This window comes from Brienomyrus brachyistius, chromosome 20 (assembly GCF_023856365.1).
Source record: "Brienomyrus brachyistius isolate T26 chromosome 20, BBRACH_0.4, whole genome shotgun sequence".
Lineage (NCBI taxonomy): Eukaryota > Metazoa > Chordata > Actinopteri > Osteoglossiformes > Mormyridae > Brienomyrus > Brienomyrus brachyistius.
In genome coordinates, this window is record NC_064552.1 from 20,247,771 (window position 1) to 20,275,333 (window position 27,563).

General features: G+C 44.4%; 2 protein-coding genes across 2 annotated transcripts in view; one reads left to right on the plus strand and one right to left on the minus strand.

The window, feature by feature from the left end:
* The first annotated feature begins 521 nt into the window (after positions 1-521).
* Positions 522-7,426, plus strand: zgc:172076. The gene is made up of 9 exons (XM_048988188.1): positions 522-657; positions 889-935; positions 2,345-2,543; positions 4,179-4,336; positions 4,761-4,893; positions 5,480-5,630; positions 5,763-5,886; positions 6,220-6,409; positions 7,199-7,426. Exons 1-9 carry the CDS (start codon positions 642-644, stop codon positions 7,360-7,362), a joined length of 1,182 nt encoding a protein of 393 aa, XP_048844145.1. The 5' UTR covers positions 522-641; the 3' UTR covers positions 7,363-7,426.
* A 3,721-nt stretch (positions 7,427-11,147) lies between these two features.
* mark1 (MAP/microtubule affinity-regulating kinase 1) overlaps positions 11,148-27,563 on the minus strand; it is an 80,585-nt gene continuing 64,169 nt past the window's right edge. The window contains 13 exon segments of the mRNA XM_048987387.1: positions 11,148-13,167; positions 14,726-14,770; positions 18,776-19,023; positions 19,025-19,037; positions 20,072-20,230; positions 20,371-20,474; positions 21,786-21,967; positions 22,590-22,743; positions 23,790-23,902; positions 24,079-24,178; positions 24,520-24,639; positions 25,236-25,472; positions 26,183-26,239. Of these exon segments, the coding sequence (XP_048843344.1) occupies positions 12,816-13,167; positions 14,726-14,770; positions 18,776-19,023; positions 19,025-19,037; positions 20,072-20,230; positions 20,371-20,474; positions 21,786-21,967; positions 22,590-22,743; positions 23,790-23,902; positions 24,079-24,178; positions 24,520-24,639; positions 25,236-25,472; positions 26,183-26,239 (1,884 nt within the window). The 3' untranslated portion in view covers positions 11,148-12,815.

Below are 27,563 nucleotides of genomic sequence, written 5' to 3' on the forward strand. Positions count from 1 at the left end.
TAAATTCATGTGTGATTCTGCAAATGTTAAATGCTTTCAGTTGTTCTAATTCAAACATCATTCATATTAACATGACAAACTTACACACCAAAAGTGCATAAGGGTAGTGTGTTGCTTGACTAGTTAGGGCTCTAGTCCCATGTCCACAAGGTTGTGGGTTCGGAACCCACAACTGGCAATCACATTACTTTTGAGCCCTTGAGTAAGGCCATGAACCTCGACTGCTCCAGAGATACTGTCTGCCTCTGCTCTCTGAAGCACAGTTAAGCATAAATTGAGGTTGCATAATTCCTTCTTCTCTAAATCTTTCAGCAGGGAACTGCAACCTGTGTTGGATTCTGCCCCCCCCCCCCCGACCCCCCCAGGACCGTAAATGGGGTACCCTGCCATAAATAAATGTGTGATGCCTTTGTGTGCCAGTACTGTACTCCTACTAGTGTGACTTCTCTCCCCTTTGACAGGTGTGTGTCCATCACAATGCAGATATAATTAGCGCAGCTGCACATTGTTTTAGCCCTGCAATGTGTGCCCCCCCCCCACCCAGCCGGGTTGTGTGTCGTGTGGGAGGCACGTCCGCTCAGCGCTCACTGTTTATTAATACTTTCCTGGGCTAAGAGTGGCAGCATCGACACGTTGGCAAGATGTGGAAATTAAAACGTATGTATTTCTCCTTCAGCGCATTCCAGACTTTTTGTTTGAGTCTCTTTTTTGTGCTCTCGTTTCAGTCATCACTCCCAGTTTCAGCTGTTCTCCCTCTGTTATAATGACCTGAGAGGCACGATGGACTAGGAGATATTGCTAGAGCACTAATGGCCTCACGCTGGGATGCCATCATTCGTCGTCCTTATTTCATTGCGTTATTGTGACCAAGGGAAATGTCTCTTTCAGCCCCCATCGAGCATCCGCTGGAAGTGAAGTACAAGCCTGTGCTGGAGGTATAAACAGAAATTGCTTAAGCAGACTAATTAAAGGAAAATTGCCTGAAAAATTACTAACTACTAATGTTGTATTGGTGTGTGAATCTGCAGTAACTCACTGGTGTGATCTTGAGTTCACTGTCATCTTGAAGACTGATACAGTTAACAGTCGCATGGCTATTAATAGCACAGAATCAAAAGTGACTGTGTGTGATAGTAGGGCATGGCTATTTATAGGGCTGATCAAAGTGTTAGTGACGACTGCAAGGCCTTTTTTGTTGTCTTTTAAATGGAGTATAACTTACCTGAATTGAGTGTTTCTTACTTTCTTTGTTGGTGTCACGCAGTATGTTCAGAGATCATTAGATCTTCTTTATGTACAGGGAGGCTACATTAAATGTGATACTAGGGACAGCAATTTTATAGTTCATTTCCATACTTCTACTTATAAAAGTGCAGATTTATGCCATCAGAAAGCAGAAAGATCAGTGTACTGTAGCCTGTGGCATCTCAGGCGGCCATTTTTAAACTGGCAGGTCAAATTCAGTCTAGTCTCATGCAGAGCATTAATGGTTAAAGAACAGCCCAGGATGGCTGAAACAACTGCTGCATCAAAAGTGAGGAGTGCTGCTGTTATCTTGTTCTATTAAATGTTATATATGAAACTGAACAGGGAACTTGAACAAAAAGGACTGAGAGACTTTGAAAAGGGAGACATTCATAAAAATGAGGCAGGCTTCCACAAAGAGTTTGTGGCCTGTTTGGCATTCGGTGGTGATTCATTAATGTCCAGGGATGTTTAATGCGCAGACTTACCCAGGCTGAAGTCCAGGGGGCTCTGCTAAATTGGGCTGCACCTAACCTTGTTTAATGATATTTTAAACCTAGAGCTGCCACCTGTCACATTTGAACCGATAACAATTTGTTACATCTTTTTTATGTTCAGACACAAAGACAAATACAATATAATCTGGACCATGCAACTGATCTTCCCAACGTTTTTATTGGCAAATTTTATCATCACCCCTCCTCCCTTCCGGTTTTTACTGTCGCCACCCCCTGTCCCAGTCAACAGCTACACCATTGTAGAAATTAGTCGAAGACCCTCTGACAGCTCAAATACAGAAGTGGATAGTTCTGGTCCAGATTTAAAAAATTCGGACACAGATTTGCTTTCAACCAACCAGTTGAGTATAAAGAGTCAGAGGCACAGAGTACTCAACTGGTCAGTTGAAACAAAAGTTTGGTTCAGATTTTTAATATCTGGACCAGAACTATCCATTTCTGCTCAAATAGCCCAGGGAATTCTGACCATGTTTGCTGGCGTCTGTTGATGCCATTAGAATGTTATGCTGTACGTTACTGTGACTTGACACCGCCCTGAGTGTAGGTCCAATCCCAGCATGATGTGTCACTGTCCACCACAGAGCAGGATGCCCCGGGACCCCATGACCCTCTTCAGGCTGAAGAGGCTGTCAGCCAGGGAGGAGTTTCCCAGCCTCGATGGCAATTACACCTGGATGGGCCGCATCCTCACGCCCCACATGTACGAGCGGCAGTTCAGCAGGGCCACGGAAAGTGGGGTCATCTTTGATGATGTCATACAGCCAGGGCTGGAAGACCCAGGTACAGAAACATGGCGAGACTCTCGGGGCGATGCTCGGAGTAGCAGTTTTGCATCTTGTGAGGATCACTCCAGATGAGAGTACTGTCATTTAATGCATACATGTCCAATTAAAAGTTTGACCCAAGAGTGAAGGAAACATGGCCAGTGAGGGCTCAGCATATGTGGGAGCTCCCTCAGGACAGATGGACAAGCATCCCAGGAGGCCACTTCATGGAACTGGTGTAGAGGAGACAGTAGGGACAGCCAGTACCTGGAGCAATTGGGGCTAAGGGCCTTGCTGAAGGGCCCAGTGGTTGCATCACTCTGCCAAACCAGGGATTTGAACCAGCAACCAAACCACAGAGCTGCCCCACCCACAAACAAATCAATTTTTTTGTTTGTTACTTTTTTGGTCAGTGAATAATTACATATATGTTATTTCATAGTTTTTATGTCTTTATAATTATTCTAAAATGTACAGAATAATAATTAACCATTTTATGGGTAGGTGTTTCCAAACGTTTGATGGACTTTGTACCTACATTATATTTAATTATCAGATGTTCTTTTTTTTTTTTTGCAAATCTACATATTTTTCAGGCTGCCAGTGCCCAGAGTAATTAGAGGTTAGGGCCATGCTGGAGTCGCTAAATAGATCCAAGGCTTTGAACTGACAACCTTCTGATTGACACCCCTAACAAACTGATACTGTTTACATTTGATTTATTGAGCAGACGTTTTTTTGTCTAAAGCAAGGTACATTATTTGTGAAAAAACAGGGTGAGGCAATGGCTAGAAAAATTGATGGTTAAGGCCCTTGCTCAGGGGCCCAATGGTGAAACTACCGCTCTGACCTTGGGATTTGAACTAGCAACCATTATGTCCTAATCTGCTGAGGCACATACCACCAACTGTGTGCTCCTTTACTTAGAGGATATTATCAAGTCACTTTAATTAGCTCGCTGTTGTACCCCCAATGGCACAACTAAAACCAAGTGAGGGTGTACCGAAGGGCTTCAAGTGTGAAAGAAAATTCCTTTCCGTTTTTAAATACCAACGGCTCTCTCTAACCCTGTAGCGCTTCTTTAGTCATGTCTGATTCTGTAATGCCTGCAACTGCTGACACGGCAGGAAATGGAAACTGATCGTGGAGGAACATGTGACGCCTGCCCAGCTTAGGCATAGTGCTCCTGTACACGTCTGGGACCAATAAGAAAGAAGATTTGCTTCATTTGGCTCCATAATCTAAGAAGCTAAACTGCTGGTCAACTTTTCAACAAAAGTCACAGTGCCAGATGCCTGGTATAGCGTAATTAGGTGATACATTAAATCGTAATAAAGTCAAGATGTAACATAAATTCTGATTGGATAGTAAGAGATGGACTGTGGATCAGTAGGTAGTCAGAAGATCCATAATTTTTTCATTTATCTAGGAAAGGTGTTGCTACATGCTGTATTAAAGTGGATAAAGATTCTGAGATTATAGATCATCAGTAAAAAAATCTGGAGGGACATAACAGCAGAAAAAGATATTCTAGTTACAAACCCTGATTTAATGTGTGAGCTGCAGCTGATGGTTATATTCATAGTTGCAACTCCCTGCTCCAGCCAATGGACTGCTGATGCGTCCCCATGTGCCCCCCCCTCCTGCCCAGGGATGCCCTCGGGACCCATGTCCGTGGGCTGTCTAGCCGGAGACGCCCAGTCCTACATCCTCTTCTGTGACTTTTTCGACCGCGTCATCGAGGGTTACCATGGCTACAAAATCGCCAGCTCCTCGCAAGAGAGCGACTTCAACTACGACAATTTGAAGGTACGCCTTATGAATATGAAAACAAAACAATGTTTTTCAAGTGATATATTTATGTTCTATGCTTAACGTGGATTATTGGGAGCCCTTTAAGATCATTCTGTAACACTTTTACAAATATGTATACAAAAGCTTTTTTTCCTGATTTAACTTAATATGAGCTGTAACTGGCAGAACGAAAGCATTACATATGGAGATCTGAGCATTTAGATTCAGTAGAATGTTCCTAAAACAGTTATGCATCGTTATTTAAACATGTAAACAGGCATGATTATAAACACTATAAGATGCTCCTTTGGATAAACAGACAGCGGGGTGGATGGACACGTGACATGAGCACCGAAGCAGAAAACATGACCATACCACAGATATTTTGGCTACAAAGTGTGCTGCAGACTCTCATGTGTGGCGTGTGCGTGATCGACAGGGAGGCGACGACCTGGACAGCTCCTATGCACTGGGCTGCAGCGTCAGTGTCCGCCGCAATGTGGACGGATTCACCTTCCCCACCCACTGCAGCCGCGGTGAACGGAGACACCTTTACGCACTGGCTAGCAGAGGTGAGGTCGCTCCTCGAGTCCTTCACGGTTCCAGTTTAACTGCATGTTCTCTGCGTGGATTGTAGTGTGAGCATCTTTCGATCTTCTACCCATTTTATCCTAGTCAGGGGTCTCCAGGCAACACATAGGGGTATCTAGAATGGGATGCCAGGCCATCTCAGGGCACATTTACACTCACACTCTGTGGCCAAATTAATGACAGCAGTTAGTTTAACTGCTTGTCTTTGGACCAGGAGAGGAAACCAGTGTAGCCAAAGGGAACCCCTCATGACAGAAGGAGAACAATGAAACTGCACATGCACAGATCAGAGGCTTCGGTTTGGACCCTCAGTCCTGGTTGTGTGGAACAGCAGTGCTACCCACTGATGGACCATAATGCCATAATCACTCTGAACTAACCGGACATGGATAGTTCAGATCCAGTAATTAAATATCCAGGCCAAGACTTTGTTTCGACCAAGTAGTTGAGTATAAAAAGTCACAGTCACTCAACTGGTTGGTTGAAACAAAATCTCGGTCTGATTTTTTACTTTCTGGATCTGAACTATCTAGCTCTGGAACTAATTGTTGGTAAAGCACTTTTCAGCCCTCAGTCAGCTAGATGGCGAATTCCCCGGTCATCTGTATTCCCTGGAGGAACTGAAGGACAGGAAGCTGGCAGCAGGACCGGTGGTGCCATCTTCCCTCCTGATGAGGATTGGAGCTGCTAGGGATTGGCCTGATTCCCGGGCGGTATGGTCAGTACCAGTTGAAACCCTTCAAGACATCGTGACTGTAGTTTTCTTGATAAGTCAAAGCCTTGTTTTCAGCTTTGGGGGAGTTTCGAAGCTCCACGGAGGTTGTAACTGTGAGGAACGTGTCTCCCTCAGGGTCGCCAAAGATGACAGTTTGGTTGTGCGGATTAACTTTGAAGATCACCTTCGGCTTGTCTCCAAGCACAGTGACTCAAACATTAAAAAGGCTTTTGAAACTGTGTGCGTCAACCTCCAAAGAGTGAGTTGATTATGGTTTTAATAATAATTCTAGTCAAATGTGTGCTTCCATACTCAAATAGTAAGGGAAAAACCAAAGAGGTGCTCATGCTGTGACCGGTGAGTAAATATCTGGAAAAGCCACTGAAAGCCATTGAAAAACAAACAAAAACCAAATCCGAAAAGAATAGTAATAAAACAACAAGAAAACATAATCGGGATGAATTTTTGCAGCATCAGCTGAAGGTACTTCCTTTGAAACAAAGCAGTAATCTCACCTCTGTCTTTTAGCCCCATAGTAGTTAAAATAAAACGTATTGCAGAAAGTGAATCCCTGTTCTCCCTTGAAATGCAGCTGGAGGTGATTTACAAGCAGATGAGGCATGAGTTCATATGGAAGGAGCACTTGGGCTGGGTGGTGAGCTCTCCGGCAGAAGTGGGAACTGGACTGAGGGCCAGTGTCCAGGTGAAGCTGCAGCGTGTGGCCCGACACAAGCGCCTGGAGGACATATTAGAAAGACTGCGCCTCCGCATGGACGCCACTGGTATTGCAACTCATTTTATAATAGTCTTCTAAAGGTGGCTGCATACTTCAAATCATGTCCGGACAAAAGTGTTGAACATCTTTTGGATACTTATACGATGCCACCTAGTTCTCGCTGTGTCACGCCACAACGGTAGAAGGTACAAAATGTTTTTAATGCAGCAGACCCACATACAATGCAAATAAAGATGCTTATTTGCAATTTCCATCCATGAATTGACCTGACCGGTCATATGAATGTCAATAACTTCACCAAGTTCACTGGATCTTCCTTCAAAGGCACTCATGACTACAAAGTCTTTTGATTGTCCTTCCAGAACAATGCAGGGCAGTAGTGACACAAGACACTACAGTACGTGGTTTGTGCAGCCAATTGCAGATCAGAACAGATGAAAAAGTTTGCTCCAGGGTCCCTACACAGGCAGCAATGAAACAGTGATCACTGTGGTGAATTGATGATTTGATGTATTTTACTGCTGTATTTAATGTTATTAATGTCTTAAGGTGCATAATTTATCAATTTCCATATGTAAGTACATGAAAATCACATTATTTATGGGATCTGTGAATGGTTCGCAATTATCCATAGTGGAGTGTATCACCTCTGGATATGGTGGGACTACTGTAATTGTATGTGAATTTTCTCTATTTCTCATCATTATTAATTTACTTAAGCTTTTTCATGTAAAAATGTTATAATTTTCCATTACAGATTCAAAGTTCTTAGCATATTAACATGGAAACATTATGAATAGCAGAGCCCTGTTTGTAAACCCCCCTCCCTATGCAGAGTCCAGTGGGGTGTACAGGGTCATGAACGCCCACACCATCGGCCTGACAGAGGTGCAGATCGTGCAGCTGCTGGTGGATGGAGTTAAGCTACTCATCGAGATGGAAAAAGCACTGAAGGATCCGGAGGGGGGCATTGAGCACTTAGTCCCAACTCAGAAGTAGAGAGGATGTTGTTCTCAGAAAGTGTGATCGATGCCAAAGATCAATAAAGTGCCAGAAATAGTAACTGTATTCCATTTACACATTTAATTTTAAACGTGAACCAGTGGACTCGTGGTATCTGCCCACATGAGGTTAGAAGTGTGAGCTGCGTGTTGAGTACATGGTTCTAAACCTTTTTGTTACCTGTCGAAATGACGCAATATGCAGTGTTAGCTATAGGTGGCTTTTCGTACAGTTTAGTACTGACATAAATCATGCAACTTGCTGACTGACGGGAGAATGACGTGACCTGTGACAATGTCGATTCCATCGAGTGAAGCATGCAGTCACCTTCATACTGCAGCAGTCCTACAGAATAATTTCACTCATGCACATAAATTATGTGGGGGGAGGCGGGTTGTAACCCCCCAATATTCAAAACCAGCCAATATAGCCCAGTGGACCCCTTTAAATGGGTGGAGACCTCAACCCCCCCAACCATGCTCTATCCAAAGTTATGCTCTTGATTATGTTACAACCTCCTGTGACCTTGTATGTCTGTACTACAGGCATATGCGTAAATGCATCCCTTTTAATTCATTTCCAATAACCGCTAATGCAGTACAGGGTTACAGCGAGCCTGGCCCATTGCAGGGCGCACAGCACAGAGGACTTGCCTGCCAATTTCAAGGCACACACACTCACACACGGTGGCATATTTACCCACAGCAGCTCACCAAACCGCATTTCTTCGGAAATCGACAGGAAGTAACAGACAAGAGACCATGCAAACTGCTCATGAATGCTGTGGAAGAAGGGATTGATCGCATGCTTAAATGTTTGCGCTGTCACTCCACAATGGTAGAAGATTAATTATTTATTAATCTTATTAAGCTTAATTATTTTGACCCAGCAGACCCACATACAGTGTAAATCAGCGTATGCTTATTTGCAATTTTTACCCATGAATTGCAAATTTTACGTGACCATTAACAGCATTTAACTTTTGATAATATTGTGAAACAGGACCTGTGTTATAAATCGGTATACAGACACTCCTCTACTTACGAACGAGTTACGTTCCGAACGGAGTTCGTAACCTGAAATGATCATACAGTAAGTCGTTAATCAACATCATTTTAAGGGTATATGCAAGTATAAAGACCTAGGATTCTGGGAGTACGCACGCTACGCTGCTGCGCGGCGGGAGTAGTGGTCAGAAGTCGTACTAGGCAGAATTGGCGCGCAAAAAAAAAAATGTTGTTCCGGACAGGAAACGGGAGACCAATGAACACAATTTGGATTTATAGTCCTCTTTATATGTTCATATGTCTGAAAGTTCGTAAGTAGAGGAGCATCTGTACATGTTTGCTGATGATTTGCATTGTCATCTTTATGATTCCTTTGCTCCTGGGAAGATCTGTCAGTTCTGGGGTCATCAGAGTTCTGGTTTGTTTGATTATACTGATCTATAAGGATTTTTTTTCCTTCATATTTCTTGGTGTGGCAGATAGATCTTGTGATGCTGATCACAGAAATAGCTTCTAAAATTTTCACAGCACACAAGGTTTTGAAAATGTACCAGTTTTCCTATAATCGTAAAAGGTTTAAAACACAGGTATTTCATTTAGCAAAAATCAGAGAATAAAACATATGGGTTGTTTTTCATGAACTTTTTAATGTTGATTTAAGAAACGCACTCAGAATTTTGCTCTAACCCATAGTTTTCAGTGATGTCCTTTTTAGGCTATATTGATAGTATATTATTACTTATGAAGAACTTATGGGCATATTTCAGAGTAATTTAGGAAAAAATAATTAAATTTTATTTCTGAACACTTTTAGAACTTTAAAGAAGGGCACAAAGTACCATGAGTGTGTTTTGTCAGAGTTTACAGGCTGTACCATGTTTGAACACGTAGAGACAGGGTCCTGCCGGGTCTCTCTCTCTCTCTCTCTGATATGGAAAAATGATATCAAGGCCAGTGGAGTCCCAGCATGCTGGCTGACTTCTGCTGGACCATTAGGAGGGAAGTTCTTGAGGCCAAGTACAAATATGCGTGTAAATATGCGTATAGTGTGAGTTTTAATCGTGTGTCCATCAAAATCCTTCATGATGGGTAAATTCTGAATTGAATTCAGGACAAACAAAACTGTAAGATTCACCTAATTTGAATTTTGCAACAAAAAGAAAGTAAAAATTTGTTGAGCAGTGTTACTGATCAAATGTTTTGCTTGTGAGCCACATAACAAACATGCCACAGCTTTTACATTATCTGTGGGTGACATCACAGCTGTCTTACTGGTGCAAGGAAAACAAAAATAAAACAAAAATGAAAACAGAAGCAATAGCACAGAGTCTCCAGAAGATGTTTACAGTTGTTATTGGTGACTCCTTCTTAAAATTTGTAAATATTTCCCTTTTCTGTTTACTATTGGTTTTAAAAAAACAAAATCACAGTATTATTGTCTATTAAAACTGTGCCCTCTGCTGGTGCAGTAGTGGGTCTGGATGTTTTAAGAACTATTTTTGATTCTTACTATTTGCAAATGTCATCTTCAGAATTGACTGGGCCGTCGTAGTTGGTCTTCAAACCACCATTTAAATGATACTTGCACGCATGAAAATATTTTTTCTCTCGAGAAATTCAGCTTTTGTCTTTGAATTAATTAATTTTGTATCCCCCTAAGACGTGCATCCCTCTCCTCCCCATATTTGACCATTTCTTAGGTCCTCTGCGCTTTCCTGCTCAGTCCATGGCTGTTTAGGTGAATTTTGCTGTAATCCTGTTGTCCTTCACACCCTGCCTTGCATGGGATGACTGTGACTTAGATCATTCTCATGTGAAGGTCAGGATTCCGCGCCCACGATCGGAAGGTCAGCAGTTCATATCCCACGGCTGACAGAGGCTCCTCAACCCCCAACCCTATAAACTTCAGGAATATGGCCTGAACCTGCTTGCTGATCCTCACTCATAAATCTATTTGCTAAATAAATTAATGTAAATATACTGTTTCGGTCAGTGTTCAGCAATACACTGAATATTAGTGGGTAATAGTGGCCAATTCCTGTCCGGTGTTACACTGATCGTAATTATATGAGCTAAATATCCATCCATTTTCCAAAGCGCTTATCCTACTGGGTCGCAGGGGTCCAGAGCCTATCCCGGAAGGAATGGGCACGAGGCAGGAACAACCCAGGATGGGAGGCCAGCCCATCGCAGTGAGCTAAGTATTTCATTCATTAATTTTCTTTATGCTTAATTTAGTGCCATACTACTAAGAGATCAAAAAATACCAGTGAATATGAGACATCCATGCCTGCTTACCCTATTCGGGGGGGCTCCGGAGGCAGGGAAGCAACACAGGATGGGGCACACACACACACACATATATGCAGTGTGGTAAGTCCAAGTCAACCCCAGCATGTTTTTGGACTGTGGGGGGGAAACCAGTTGAATTCCCAGACCAATATAGGGGGAGAACATGCAAACTCCACACACGTGGAGCCATGGCGGACAATCAAACCCAGGTCCCAGAGATGAATGGCAACAGCACTAATCACTGCACCACCGTGCCGCCACACTGCCCATCTAAAGCACACAATATTCATTAAATAAATTGAGTTATTTAGAATTAATTTATTCCAGATAATCTGTTTAGAGTACACAGAATCTCAAATACCCTCTGGAAGTTGAAACCCAATGCCGTGACACAGCTGTTGCTCAATTTTCACATGGAAAATGACACTGCGGCAGTGCGATTCTCCATTCTTAAGTAAATAACAAATGGGACATTCGAGGAGGTTCCTTTCAAGTAAGTTTTAATATTGTGCACTGGAGAGAACCCAGATGACTCGCATCAGAGAACATTGCAGGGAGTTGGGGGGGGGAGTGGTCACATTTTCTGAAACCTCCCTTTCATTCTGAGTCTCATAATCCTGCTAAGGCAACGAAATGAGCGTCCAATCAGCTGCCATCAGAACAAGGGACTACACACCCTGACACTGCATACGCGGTCCTCTGTGGTATCCCATAATGCCACTGGGGGAAGGCAGCACAGGCGAAAGCTTCCCGATAAAATGCTTCCAGAGATGATCACGGTGCCAAAAAATTTTAACTGTTATGCATATGAAAATGAAAAGAATAAAAACATGTCAAGGTTTTCCTCAGTATTACAAGAATCTACAAGAAGGGACTGTATGGCATCCTCACAGCAGTACAACATAGAATAGCCATTGCACAATTAACCTACTGGTTAATGTAGTACAAAATAATAAGTACAAATGTACCAGCACTAGTGGTTCAGCTGTAATTTTCACAATTGGGAAAAAGAAATTATAAAGGCAAAGCTCAAAAGGTAATCGCCTTCAGGTTACAAAGCGGCACATCACGGGCAAGATTTGGTGGAATAAATACAATCAATCTCCTAAATATTTCAACGCGATTGACGGGAAAACAATTCAGGGAACCTTGCAAAAAAAAGCCAGCAGAGAAAGACTATGAGGGCAGTATTTCAGGGAAAGCCAGACACAATTAGGGCTCCACAGTAATAGCTGTAACGTTTTCCCATAATTCTCAGCGGCTAAGCCATTATAATGCCCCTTCCACCAATTCTCACAATGAATAAATTAATGCGTTTGTGGTTTTTAAACCTATACAGCTGTTGAAGTAATTCTGAGAGGCTATATTTCTTTCTTTAGCCAACACACACAACGGAAAATATAAAATAAGAGAAAGTTAAGTGTACAGGGCTTTGTGATGCATTCTGCCTGGTTTTCAATATATTTGGATACGGCATTTCTCTTTTTCTCTAACTTTAAGACCACGCTCTGGTTTCATACAAAATAGAAAGCAAATGTGACAATGTCCGTATTGTTGAAAGCAAAAATAAGTTTTAAACATTTATTCTTAAAAAAAAGGAAATTAAAAACAACTTCACAGAGTGCAAGTAAACAGACATCGATAATGAAAAAAGGGGCAAACTCAAATACAATATGCAACGTTAGACTACTTTTCTGTACAGAAATTAATACACCTATACAACACTGGTAGATGTTAGAGGATTCTCGTAATATACAACTATATCAACAGAAGTCTTGAGAACATTCTAAATATTTACCTGTACATGTGGAAAAAACATTTCTCCTTTTTTCATTTGTTCAGCATAAATAGTTTTGCAAGTCATTAATAAGAAAATTGTAGGCTTATTGCAGATTGGAAGGTTGGTTATAACCAGATAAGTTGCATTATTGACACGGGGAAGGGGATATGGGTAGGGCGGGGTTGAAAGAGAGGCACCATTCCTCTGCTTTTTCCTGCCACTGGCCAGCCAATCACGGCACAGAACGAAATATCCATACATTCTCTATGTTAAACACTGTGCAGAAAAATCGAGACTAAACCCTGATCCCATTGGTAAAAGAAGCATCCCGTGGCCCCGTTTGTCTCCGTGTTTTCTGGATAACGTCATTTTCACAGCTTCAACTCGTTGGCGATTTTGGACGCTATGTTCTTGAAGGCGATGGAGGTGCCCGATATCCGCTTGAAGCGCACGCCGTTGAGCGAGAGGCGGGGCAGCTTGCACACCTCCATCTCCCATTGGACCAGGTTGTCCTGGCGGGCGTCGCCGTGGACGCAGAAGAGAAGGAAGCGCTCGCGCTGCTCAAAGTCGCAGTTGTTGGCGTCCAGCACCTTGCGGATCTCGCGCATCATGTCGTTGGGGTCCATGGAGCTGGTGGTCTTCATACTCCAAGTGAAGCGTAGCGAGCGAGGCTTCGACTCCCGGCTCTCCTCCCTGTACTCCCTCGTTTCTCCAGAGGTGCTCCTGGAAATAGATGGTATCACCATCACATCGTTCCTCACCTGGAGACGACGCTCTGGAAGTGAGCAGTATGCTGTATCTGTACTTATCTAACCCAAAAGTCCTCCTCAACAGTCTTCCCATAGATCTAATGAACCATTTAAAGTCATGCACCACTTTTAAACATTCCAGTCTAGACTGGTCAGCAATGTTTTTTTCCTAAACCATCGCGTGCTGCGGTGGGCGCCATCTTGTGGAGAAACAGCAATATTCTGGAGATGCAGGAAATGCAGGAAATGATCGATGAAGGGCATTTAGGGAGTGCCATCATGAATAGAATAACGTTACACACACACAGCTTGGTTGTTCAAATGCCTCTCTGTAGATATAACCTCTTGATATTAGATTTTAGAATATATCTCTGCAAAGTGAACGAAATAATCGAAAGGTCAAAGTTCAAGTCATGGATGCAGTTTACTGTCTGGTTTGATAAGGAGCAAGGTTTCGGCAACAAGCGCAAAAGGAAACCAGAGAAAAAAACTACATAATTGCATATCTTCCTGTATTTCTTTACCTTGCGTATGCATGTGTGAGTGTTGCTCTCTGTTTATAGTATACAAGTGAACATCTGTTGTGTCAAATTCGATATGTGGGCAAATGAATTGGCCAAATAAAGTACTTTCCAGTCCGTTTTATTCAAAAACATGAAATAGTAGAGCCATCTGAGATCTAACACCACTTATAAACACCATCAGCTAATTGAAGAATTTCTTAATTTCTTATTTAAGAAGTCAGCACCACAGAATTACACAGAATTATCCTGGGAAACTCTGGAAAACGTTTTTTTTTTTTAAATAAAAAGTTGGTGACTAACACTGAGTGTTGAGAAGCTGAAGAAGATCTTATCACGTTTCCCCGTAATGAACACACTCGCCCTGAAATATCTTTGACGTCCCACACCCTCGCTAATTAAACATGCCGCAGATGTTCCTGCAGTGGCCTGCACAACACACGTGGAGCACAGATCTTAGGTTTCCATGGTGACATTCTGGATGCCCCCGTCTCCACCCTGCTCGTTTATGGCATGTCCCATAATGCAACAGCCAGGGCTGCCCATGAAATGTTAGGCCCATGCTAGCCTCTCTTCCTCTTTTAGGGTGTGATCCACATCAAGTGAAGTGAACAACATTGGCCGGGACATGGAGACAACGAGGGCAGGAGGGCAGATGCTATGGATTCCCACCCAAAAGCCATGGCAAAAGGAGCATGTGACACATGCAAATGAGATGAGAACATGAACAAAGGTGTGATCGCGTGAAGCAGGACGCGGCTGCAGCTACACGCAGCTGGTCGCTCACAGACACGACGATGACTGTGTACCTGTGACGTTCATCTTCCTGTACTGACTTTATCTAACCCACTGGAGTCTTTTCACCCTAGAATTCAAACCCAGCTTCAAGGCTTCAAACCCCTCTTTCTTTCTATGATATAATATTCCAGGATATATTCTTGTTTCCAGAGTTCAGGTCGACCAGCAGGTAGGTCCTCGAATGATCTCAAAGTATCTCGAGTGGTGTCTCACCTTGTGGCGTCTGTCTTAGCACTGGCCTCTCCTTCACTGGGAACCCTCGGAGACAATCGAGAGGGTAAAGTTCATTATCAGAAAGGGGCATGGAACACACACTGGGAGGAGGGGGCCACAGGGATCCCGCCTCTCCACAGTGCAACCCAGGGCAGAAAGCGTTAGCACACCAAGCTCACAGCAGAACTGAAGACGACACACACAAGCAGAGGAGCAGAGCTGGCCCAACTCTTTCTGTGGCCCTAAGCAAAATCTGATTACCCTATTTGTCATCTTCCTTCTCACTGACAGGCCGATTAGAAGGGGAGCCCCCTAGTGGCAGCTAGGCTCTAAGCAGCCGCTTAGGTCACTCATGCCTTGGGCAGGCCATGCAGAAATGGAAACCTGATTCCAGGCTATAGTTTGCACCGCACTGACAGCGAAGGTTACATCAGAGATTAATTAAAGGGGATAATGCGAACAGACCATGCGAAACGACACACCGCACCCCTGCTGCAGACGGAAGCTGCTCAAAACACACTTACTTATTTCTTAATAATTTGCGATTCATGCTACACCGATAAGCTTAAGTCTTAAAATGAATACTTACAAGAAAATGCAAGTGTTTTAACGTTGCATGGAATGTGTAAAATTACATATATATAAAAAATAGGTATAACAACTAAACTTGCCTAGTGTAAAAAATTACCAAAGACCTAAGATTAGGTCCCCATTTTAATTATAATCCAAACATGAACATGTACTGGGCATGATGATGTAGGCAGCACTAGCAAACCCAGAAAGCATAGTGCTCCTGTCATTACAAATAAATTCTAAGTGTTAAATTAATTTCTACAGAAAACAATTATACTAGTTAAAATTATGCCATTACATATTCAGACTGGACTGAGTTGCAGTTCAATTAATTAATCAATTAACATTTTATCTGTGATTTAAGGCATAACTGAATTTATTTCTGTAAAAAAAAGATGCATAACAAATGAATTTTTCTTTTTACATAAAACCCATATAAAGTACAGCCTTCATTATAATCCATCCATTTTCTGTAACTGCTTGTCCAATTTGGGGTTCTGGGGTGCAGAGTCTACAGCAGGGGTCTCCAACTCCGATCCTGGAGAGCTACTGTCCAGTAGGTTTTCTATCCTACCTGGCTTCTGATCAACCACACCTGTTCCTGATATTTACCTGAGAACAGGTGTGGGTCATCAGAAGGCAGGTAGGATGGAAAACCTACTGGACAGTAGCCCTCCAGGACCGGAGTTGGAGACCCCTGGCCTATAGGTATAAGGCAGGAAACAACCCAGGACCCAGAGGAAACCCAACGATGACATGAGCGGAACATACAAACTCCACACACACAGACCAATAGTGGGGGCTCGAACCCAGAGGCATGAGGCAACAGCGTTAATCACTGCACCACCATGCCATCCACGTTCCTCTTCTTCTTTATCCATCCATTTTCCGAACCACTTATCCTACTGGGTCGTGGGGGGTCCGGAGCCTATCCCGGAAGCAATGGGCACGAGGCAGGGAATAACCCAGGTTGGGGGGCCAGCCCATCGCAGGGCACACTCACACACCATTCACTCACTCATGCACACCTATGGGCAATTTAGTAACTCCAATTAGCCTCAGCATGTTTTTGGACTGTGGGGGGGAAACCGGAGTACCCGGAGGAAACCCCACAACGACATGGGGAGAACATGCAAACTCTACACACATGTAACCCAGGCGGAGACTCAAACCCGGGTCCCAGAGGTGTGAGGCAACAGTGCTAACATCTGCACCACCATGCCGCCCCTTCTTTATTATTATTACAATTATTATTTAATATTAATAATAATAGCTTATTTTAGATAGTTGGTGCAGAGCTTAAATAAAATTGATTTAGCCCAACAGGACAGACACAGTGATCAGCTAGACCCAGAGGTGCTGGAGGGGCATGGATATCTGGGAAGATTCATGGGGCTTGGCACTCTGTAAGACCCATATTTCTTCAGATTGAAAGGGCCAACCCATGCGGGGGGAATTTGTCAGGGGGGGGGGGGGGGCAGAATTTCTAGCTCTGCCCCTGACTAGGCAAGACAGGACAGCTCAGGAGCTGCAACTAGCTCAGTCATTTGTCATGACATCGATGTTAATTGGCTCTTGAGCTAAATTACCCATCGGTGCTAATTGGCCAGTGATATGATGTGACACCTGCAGGGTCACAAAGACACGCGTTACTTGCATTGTTTATGTTTTAATTATGACCACAAAGCAGTATTTCTTCCATAAAGTATTTTTACTATTATAAATACTACTGACATGTTGAAGTGAGCAACCAGAAGGCCTGAACTATAAATATCCATAATCCCAGGATGCTTGAGACTTTGTATCCATTGTAATTTCCTGTCCCTTGTGAACCAGTCTCTGTTTGCATAGAATTATGATCATCCGATTACCTCCAGTCATTTATAGAAAAAGGTGCATATTAATGGTGATATGGTTATTCTACACAACCATAGACTGACTATAATACAAATTAAAAATAAAATTCCTAATTATGTAACATAAATAAGACCACTCCCGCTTTACAGTATGAGGTCTACACAGAATATATTACATGCAATATGTAATATAACGACAAAAACCCAGGAGACAAAAATACCGCCTGAATATTGATGCTGGCAACCAGAGTCATCAGGGAGTGAGTCATTGGTGTGTTTTGGTCTGCTGGTCCCCTGCATTTCACATTGGGGGGGGTTCGATCGGGAGAGGGGAGAAAGACGACTGGGAGCTCGTCATGTCACATGATAGGTAGAGGACACCAATGGGGCGGCTTAGTGGGAGGTGCTTGCCTATCACTGGCTGGCTGGGGGGCACCTACCTCCTGTCTGCTCTATAAATCAGTTATATTTCTGTGGGTGAGGCTCTTCTCGAAAAGCTGCTGATACTCTGATGACCGGAATACCCTTTATTAGCAATGAAAAATTGATGCAGCAAGACCTGAAGTCTAGTTATAAGCTTTCAAAATCAATAACCTGGCTTGAAATCATGGTATATTTGCTTAATTGAACAACAAATAATCACAAGTAACTGGAGTCTGGGTTTTTAATTCCACACCAGTGTATAATACTCATGCGAATGCTAAATAACAATACAGACATATTTCCCATCAAAACTCAGGCGATGAGCATGAACTGGACGAAAGGGGACGGCCTCGTAATAAAGGTGACACAGCCGCTCATGTCCCCTCTGCACGCACTGAGTGCTACACCTGATAACGACAGCATTGTTTTACTGGCTGACCTTGGCTCACCATGGCCGGTCAGAGCCTCCAAACACTCAACAGCACATCTCAGGTTTCCCGGCCGAGTCGCAGGCGTCACATGACTGCCCAGTTAACATGCGTGCAAGGCTGCGAACGGGTTTTGGGGCCCTAAGCAAAATTTGATGAATCTAGTTGTCATTTGTCAATTTCCTTCCCATTCTGAGAAGCTATTCCAGTGGAGGGCCCCCTGCTGGCCACTGGGCCCTAAGCAGGTGCTTAGTTTGCTTACGTCATGGTCGGTGCTGCTCTACAAACGTGCAGCCCCACAGGAGTAACGCGGATGGTGATGACTGGCTAGATGTTACAGTGAGGCCCTGTACTCAGGCATATAGGCGTCTTGGGATTTAACATTTAAAAGATTTAATATAAATCCTATCCATGATCATGTCCCCCTTCATCCCACCATCCATCTCTGACCAACAGTTTTGTTGACTGAGGGACAGAATGAATGGCCACCTGGGTAATAATTAACAATCATGAACAGGAAGAGAGCATCCAGGGGTGCGGCATGAAAGAGCCTGTGTTGGTCAGGAGCAAGAATGCACCATAGCCCCGGACTTCGGTTTATCAACTCAGTCTTTCAGATGCCCCAGGAACTGACCGGGACACAAATGAGCATACTGATCTGATTGGCTGGTACCACTGATTGACAGGAGGATTTAACCAACAGGCCAGAGATGCAGAAAGAAGGTTCTCACCCCCGCGAATCCAGGGGTTGCCCGGGCGATGGGACTGACCTGCGGACGAAGCGGGCGGTGATCTTGCCGATGATGCCGCTGGAGGTGCCACGGCGGGCCTGCGCCAGGGCGGCGGCATCGTGTGACAGCGTGGGTGAGGCGGGGGGGCCGTTGTAGGCGGCGCCATGTCGGTCCCGCAGCTGTCCCCCGTGGAAGGTGCTGCGACTGGAGGTGCCACGCGGGAAGCGGCTCTGCTCGGGCGTGCTGCTGTTGCTGATGCTGTGGTCCGAGGGGGAGGCGGCCGGGGGGGCGGGGGGCAGAGCTACAGGCCAACAGACAGAAGCAGCCGATTCAGGAGGCACCGATGAGACTTTGGATTCTCTGATCCTCTAACAGGGTGTCTGGGGCAGGTGAAAACAGCCACAAACATGCAACAACCTCCCAGATCTCTGTAATAACTTATAAAAGGCAGTTTGAACACTAATTATGTTTCTTGGATGCACTGTTAGACAAAGCAGCACTGACACCTTAATTACTGTAACTGTGGACTGTCTGGCCAAAACTCTACAAGCTGAGCAGCTGCCAAGCTGAGCTCCAGCAAACAAACATCACTCATGATCAGTCATCAGTCAGACCCCACACTCAGACATTTTAACGGTTCGATGAGGCAAGATGTTGCAGCCGCTTTCACTGGCTGGCAGTTTGTCGATTAATCACACTAAAAGCATGTGGCTTTGGGAAAGAGGTTTATCAAGAGGCAACTGAGGTCAGGAGGAGTCTTCAAAAGACAATAGCAATCCTAAAAGAGAAAATACTCAACCTGTGAAAATGCTGGTACTCTTACAGTTCATAAACAGCCAACAACACATTTATTTATCTAGTAGTAACTTCTGTCCAAAATAACACGCGGCTTGGGCCCATAGAGCAGCGTCAGCCTGCACCCGAAAATGACCCGAGTTAAGGGCCTTGCTTAAGTATCCCACAACCACATGACCACTCTGACAGCTACAGGATTCAAACCCATGACATTGCGGATGCCTAAACCACTGAGTCACAGACAGCTCTGCAGTTCTTTAATTTAACTGGTGTTTCAAAAATTCATTCATTTTAATGTAAAACAGCTGGAAGTCCTAATATAGTACATACATATGGGAATCACGATGACGACAGCCAATCAGCAACCTGCTTTGATCAGCGCATCCCGTGTTCTCGCCATAACTTGGGAGTCATGGTGAATTTACGCAACATTGCATCATTACGTCCATTAGGTCTCCTACGGAATATCCTGCATCAACATCAGTAACGATCAAACGATTAACGATTAAAGGATGGTCTGATATGCCCTTGGACACTTACCTCGGCCTGTACTCACTGTTGTCCTCGATAGGAGGAAGTGCACCTTTGCCTGGGTGCCCAGGAGTGGACACTGGCTTGGAGTGACGAGGTCGGGTTGAGGTCACGCTAGAGGGCGCTCCGGAGAAGGGCGGGGAGGAGCTGACAGGCATCTCCGTCAGGCTGTGAAGGGGAGAAGTGCACCAAACTGTCTCAGGCCCTCAGACGGAGAGTAATCACTCGTTAGCGTGCTGGCTAACGACGCCCTCCTGAACGATAAAGGAGCAGGCAGCAGACGTGTTACCTGCCAGAGGACTCCTTACCTGCTGTCCTTGCCGTTGTGGATGCCGGAGTGCCGCTCCGTGCTGGAACGCTCGCACACGTACGTGTTCCTGCGGGTCATGGCCCCGCCCAGGGCCGCGCTGCTCTGTGGGAATGTGGGACAGCGCACGAGTCACTGGGGGGTGTGCGAAGAGACTTTCATGTCAGACATTCTCCATTCACAGGAGGTGCCAGGGAAGCCCAGTGGGGGATTTTACAAGATTCATCCTGAAATGGAGGCTTTCAGTGCCGTCCAATGGCAAATGGCACTTTAAATCACTTTAATCAAAAGCATTTGCAGAACAAATTACTAAACCTGTTGTTAAATTAAATCTGCTACCAGCAAATGCTATAAAGATTTGTAAGATATATATATTTATATATCGTCATAAAATATTTATAGTAATTATTTGGTAACACTTTCCTTAATGGGGCACAAATGCTTAGTAAAAACTTAGTAATAACAGTCACTACTGAAGTACAAATCATGAACAAATATAGTAACTGCTTGGGATGAGAGATTCATTCATTAATGATGAACAAATATGAGATCAGTATGTAGCTTGTGTTATTTATTACTTGTTCCTTTACGATTACAAAGATTTCCTGAATTAACAGATACAGTAAATACAGTAACTGCTTGAGATGAAACATGCATCACGATTCATAAATGATGAATTAACATGAGATCTGTATGTAACTAAGACATAGTTTTTGGTTAATTAATACATAAGTGTATAATACTTTACTATTCGTGCCCATCAAGTAAAGTGTTACAAATTATTTTATGCACTAAAAAATGTTTCAGATGGTATGCTTATATTATGGATAGATCAAGTATCTAGAATTTTATCAGTAGAAGTCAACAGATTTATGCAACTTACTGTACAACCTATTCAATTAACAGCTAAATAAAGGCTCTTTAAGAGCTGATTTTACAGTCGATATGTAAACCAGCTAACCTGAGAGAAACGTCCATTACTGATTCACACCAATCTGCATGCAACACTCCTGCAGTCTGTAAAACTCCTTTTACTCCATTTCAGCCTCTCACTATGTCCATATAAACAGGTTCAGCTGCAGCTTTGAAATACTGCGTGGCCACTGGATTATTTACAGTGCGTCTAGAGAACAGCCTACAGTAGTTATAGGAATGTGGGGAATAGCTTGCTCTTAACCACATATATGCAAAGAAATCATTTCAAGTGTAGAATATTCACCCAAAGGGTATGAAAACTAGTCTGAGATGTCTCTCTCCTGCAGGCTGCTAGATAAATGCCCCCACCCCCCAATACGCAGGGTCAGTGCTGAGAAGCATTTCAGACAGACATTCTGATGTGACAATTCAGGAGTCACTCCCTTCTGAAAAACAGCCCCCGCCCGCCAGCCTCCCAATGGCCTCCCATCTGCCGCTCACCCCTTGCCCCGTCGCCGACTTCTTCCTCTCCTGCACAACCAGGGGGGACGTTGGCACGTCGCCCTTGGAGCTGGAGGCACCCAACTTGTGGCTGGCATCCCAGCCCTCCTTTTTCTCACTCTCCACGCTGTTGGCCTGGCCTCGCTTGGTGTAGGAGACCGTCGGGGGGATGCTGGGGGCCACTGGCAAGGCAGCGAAACCGCCACACAGTCACAAAGAGGAGGCAGACACTGCCTCTTTAACAGAGCTAACTGATTTCCCACATCATTAAGGGATTACCGTACTGCTTCTTATAAATAACCCCTTGACATTTCCCATATGCTGTATTTTGCTGTAAAAAACAGCACTAAGTAATGAATGAAGATGGATTGCCAAGCCGTACTGGGGGATTTATAATACACTCCACAGAACCAATGTGTTGTTAGCATCTGCAGAATGGCAAGTCATCCATTGTATCTAATACAGACAGCAGCAAAGGAGCAAACGTCCAAAAGCCAAACCAAGAAGGTGGGATGGGACCACTGTGCTCTGATCCAGTGTCTCAGCATAAACAAGGAAGTGAACATCAATGTGTCGAGCCTGAATGATGACCAGTCAGTCAAGTGCTTCTGCAAATGCTTAATCGACAGGGTAACATCTCTTAAGCATACTAGCAGAATATTATGGGTAACTCAATGAGCTCCTGTCATGTGCACTAAGATGTGAAGGAAAATACCAGCAGGGGGCGCCAGAGAGCCAGGACCACAGCATCCTTAAACGGGGAATCTTGGAGACTACTTTACTTGACTGAATGTGAATCCCCACCGTGATCGCTGAAGCGCCGCTGCTTCTGATTGGCCGAAATGCTGCGCTGTACTTTGGAGTGAGCCGGGGAATGCGTGGAGCTGTTGTTCAGGTCACTGTTGGGTCGCGACCTTTGACACAGGTTGCTGCTGGAGAGGGAGTCGCTCCCCTCTAACTGGGGATGTAAATAACAGGAAGAAGGCAAAGGGTCACTCTTAATTTCAAGGTGCTTTTCAATACCAGACAGGTCAGGAAACATGGACTCTAACATAACTCATGTTACCTGTGTGTTCAATCAATTTGTGATGTTGAGTCTTTTACAATTTTCACGTTACACACACTGCGGCTTGTCCGTGTTGCACCTCTATCTTTTACTGGTCCCTTTAATTTAATTTAATCGGGTTCCCCAAAATTTGACAATTAATTAATCGATATTTGTACCACGTGAGTTAGTATTTTCATTATTAATCATGTATTTTAAATTGATCCTAATCCTTACTAGTTAAAAGACAGAATACAGTCTCATATGCAATGTTCAATTCAGCAACATCACAAGGCAACATGCGTAGGCCATTAATGGGCTGTCTTCTTATTAACTGTTATTCATTCCTTATATTCATTACTATCCTATAATTTTAACTGCAGGTAAGACTGAACCTTGCCAAGTTTCATAACCAAAAACAGAGAGCAACATCGCAAGGCAACATGCGTAGGCCATTAATTGGCTGTCTTCTTATTAACTGTTATTCATTCCTTATTTTCATTACTATCCTATAATTTTAACTGCAGGTAAGACTGAACCTTGCCAAGTTTCATAACCAAAAACAGAGATCCAGTAAGAAACAGCTGGGTCTCAGCCAGAAGGTGCTACTCTGATGCACTGTGGCAGCATTTCAATGACACGGTAATGTCCTCCCAGGCAGAGCCAGGGCGATTCCCACACGTATCTTCCGAGCCGCCGCCCGGCCTCCGCATCCGAGCCCCTGTAACCTTACCTCTCTCCCAGCACATTAAACTGCAGCGTCATGCAGCTGGCAGCGAGATATGCCTGCAAATGACAACCCGCCGCCCTTCACAGATTTAACAATCCAGAGAGTTCTGATGATCCTCCTGCATTGTCAGTGCTGAGCTCATGCCCTGTACTGCAGGCTTTACCAGGACGCAGGTATGTTTCACTGTGTGTGTAACAGTGTAAATTGACTTGAGCTGATCCCAACTTGCCTCTGGTTGTTTCCTACCCAGTAAAAGGTAGGTGGCCATGACCTCATCGTACTTCTGACCCACCAAGGACTCTGTAATTTCATCTTTCAGGAACCCCATGGTAACCATGAGATCTACATGGGGGGAGGGGGGCAGAGGGGTCGGGGAGAGAAATCGACAGAGGTGTGAGGGCGAGATTGCGGCAGCGCTGAGCGCGGGGCGTACGAATTCCCAGTACGGCCGGGAGACTCGGAGAGCGACAGTGAGAGCTGTCTGCCTCTGGCGTTTCATCGAGACGAAGGGTCCCGACCTATCCTCTGGCTGTCCTCGAAATCCGGCTCAGGTTCAGCGTAAGGCTTCAGCTCCTCCTCTTCGTGGCCCACGTTCATCCAGCACTCTTTCATTATTTGCTAGCGAGAGAAAGAGATGGCAGCAGTGTTTTCATAACACAAAATTAATAATTCGTCACACGAACACGAGAGTTATGAGCATGCAGAAAAGCCCATACTCCTGTCATTGGAGCAGCTGCCAAGTTCAGACTTTTAAATATGGCTTAAATATATTCCCACGATTCCTCTAAAACCTTCTCTATAGAGAATGCGAGGCAGCATGTATTTATACATTTCTGGGGTGATTTTTAATACATTTTTGGTGATGACATTGCGCACCAGACTCAAGACCCAATTCCTAAATGCGGATTCCGGGGGGGGTCAGGGGGACGTTTGGGGGGTCACACGGCAAGGAGGCATACCTCCAGGCTGCCCCGTTTGCAGGGGTTCAGGACCAGCAGCTTCTTGAGTAGGTTCTCGCAGTCAGTTGACATGTAGAAGGGGATGCGGTATTTCCCTCGCAGCACGCGCTCCCGCAGTTCCTGTGCATGGCGACACACAGCAGCATTAGGAGGAACACGCGTCCATAGGCCAGGCCAGGGTGCTGAGCCAGACAAGACCCAGGAATGACATCAACGACGCCGCATTAACTCAGACAGCAGTCCGCACTCCACCATGTTAAATTTCACGAATCTAATCTTTGCTCTGAAGCTGCATTATTATTGGTTGTTCACAATCTGCTTCTATCATATATCAACTTCAATCATTTTTATATTTCTGGATGAATTCGACACTCACAGACGACCACAATATTCTGCAACACTATGCTTGTTATCAGAAGGTTGTTAGTTCAAATCCCATGGTCAGCAGAGTGATTTCACTGCTGGATCCTTAAACCTCAATTTCTCCAGGGACTGGCTGACCTTGTTTTCTGAATTGTACAGCACTTTGGGAAAAAGCCTCTGTTAGATAGATAAATGAAGAGACAGCTGACCAAAACAAACACTGCTACCCCAAGCAGTCAAAGAACATTCTCCATGTACTCATGGTGCCGGTGATAAAGAGGAGACCTTGCAGTTATGCAGTATTACTGGATTTAGATCCAGACCACTATGACTGCCTGCAGTATGAGGGTCACCTTGAGGTTCTGCCCATCGAAGGGCAGCGAGCCGCTGACCAGCGTGTAGAGGATGACTCCCAGGCTCCAGACGTCCACCTCAGGACCATCGTACTTCTTGCCTTGGAAGAGCTCAGGTGCGGCGTAGGGGGGGCTGCCACAGAAGGTGTCCAGCTTGCTGCCCACTGTGAACTCGTTGCTGAAGCCAAAGTCGGCGATCTTGATGTTCATGTCGGCGTCCAGCAGCAGGTTCTCCGCCTACAGGGGGCAGCCGTCAGACTGGTGACTAGATAGGCCAACACCAGCCAGGCGTTTGCCATGGAGATATCCTTTATAAATGAACATTTCAGCTTCAGCGGCAAAGCTGCACTCCAGAAAGACAAGATTGGCCACATTCATTTTGCAGGTATACTTGCACTGAAGACTTGCACATCAGTTTCTGATTTTCTTTAAAAGATTTCCTAACAAATAACTGATTCTGACTTTGAAAATTTTCTATGAAAGACTACAAGTTCACAATAAAAAAAACTACATGTATGTATCATTTGTAATTCAGGCAAGACCAATCATTTTAAGGGGGGAGGTTGAATACTTTTGAAAGACACTGTATATTTAAACTCTTCCTTTGTTTATACACTATCAGAAAAAAAGGTGCCAATTTGTACCTTTGCTTGTCACTGGGGCTGTACCCTCGAGGGTCTGCCGACTGTAACCTTAGCTGTAGGTAATTGTACCTTTTAAGGTACAGAGGAACATCCCCAAGGTACAAACTACATTAATGTACCCCAGATGGTACAAAACTGTTGCTGAGAGTACATTTCTGATCTTAAAAGGCACATTTACCCTTGAGGGTATAGCCCCAGTGACAGCAAAGGTACAAATTTTCTGAAAGTGTCAGAGTAGCAGAAGGAGCTCTCCAGCGCCCCCTGTCTCCGCGCAATCGGCCGCGGCAGCAGGATGAGACTCACCTTGAGGTCCCTGTGCACGATCCTCTTCTGATGGCAGTACTCCACAGCCGACACTATCTGAAATGGACGTGTAATTGTGTGCATCAGCGGGAGAGATTTTCCGTCTGGCTGGCCGCACCTGTGCCATCCTCCATCAAATTCCCCACCTTCCACGGGCACCGATGTCACGATTAATCGGTGTGAAAATACTCCTCTAATGTGGCAGACAGGCTTTTAGGAACAACATTACCCCCCCCCCCCTCCCTGAGCGCAAATCTGATTTCAGTGTTTTATTGTATTTTAAAAGCACGGCACCGGGCAGCATTACTGTGAGAGCCCCAGTAACAGTTCCACGATCGGCAGCTCAGTTAGCGTCCAGCCCTGGGGCCATGACCACCTACCGCCTGCTAGCAACTGACAGCTAACGACCGCTGCCGACGTTGGCAGACAAAAGAGCTCCTGTATCGCTGGGGATGCCAGCTAAGCTACCGGCAAAGTGAATAATTTATACCTATAAAAATTAGACAGGGATGAAAAATTCAACAGAAAGTATGTAATATATATTGGCTAAGCAAAACATATTTCATTATAATCAAAAAAATACCTAGGAAAAAAATCCTGAAAATATGAAGTGCAAAATCATAAAATGAATGAATTAAATATAAAACAGAAATTGTACAAAATATAAAATGAACCGTCTGAATGAATTAAAAAATTAATTCAATTACATGAGTATATAATGCATTTCATAGCTGATTAATTGAACACAAAGGGACATAATTAATATAAATTAATGAAGTACAGCAGGAGGGTGGAAATAGGATCGCCCCCTTGTGATGCATCGCGTGTGAAGCCTGACGTGTGAAGTCGTTCATCGGAGATACTAACCCAAAAAACCAGGAGCGCTACTGTGGAACGATTACAGAGCGCTGCACCACGAGAGGGCGCTACATGTCAGCATGCAGTGAGCGAAGCTCGTGTCCCGGCAGGTGCATAACGGCAGAGACGGGGCGATTAGCGTATGTGGGGACACCGGACAGTACCCGTTTTTTTGGCGATTTTTTACATGCAGAGGTGATTACTTAAGTTAAAAACTAAACATGCATTTCAAAACACACTTTATTCTTTGTTTGATGAATAGTAGAAAATTATATTTATCGATCTACTGCAGTGCTGTATTGCGCAAAAGGTCAATGAGAAATGCACTTTCATGCATTGAAGAGCATATGAAACTAGATCAGGGAAAGTCCTTTCCAAAGATCCAATTCAGAATGCAGCAATGTCAAAATGTGTCTGTCACACAGGTATGGAATATTGACAAGGCCAGCCTAGAGCATGGCGATTGTTGTCATTGTGATTATGGGCTGAGCGGCAGGGTGAGTCACACTGAACGTGTCACAAT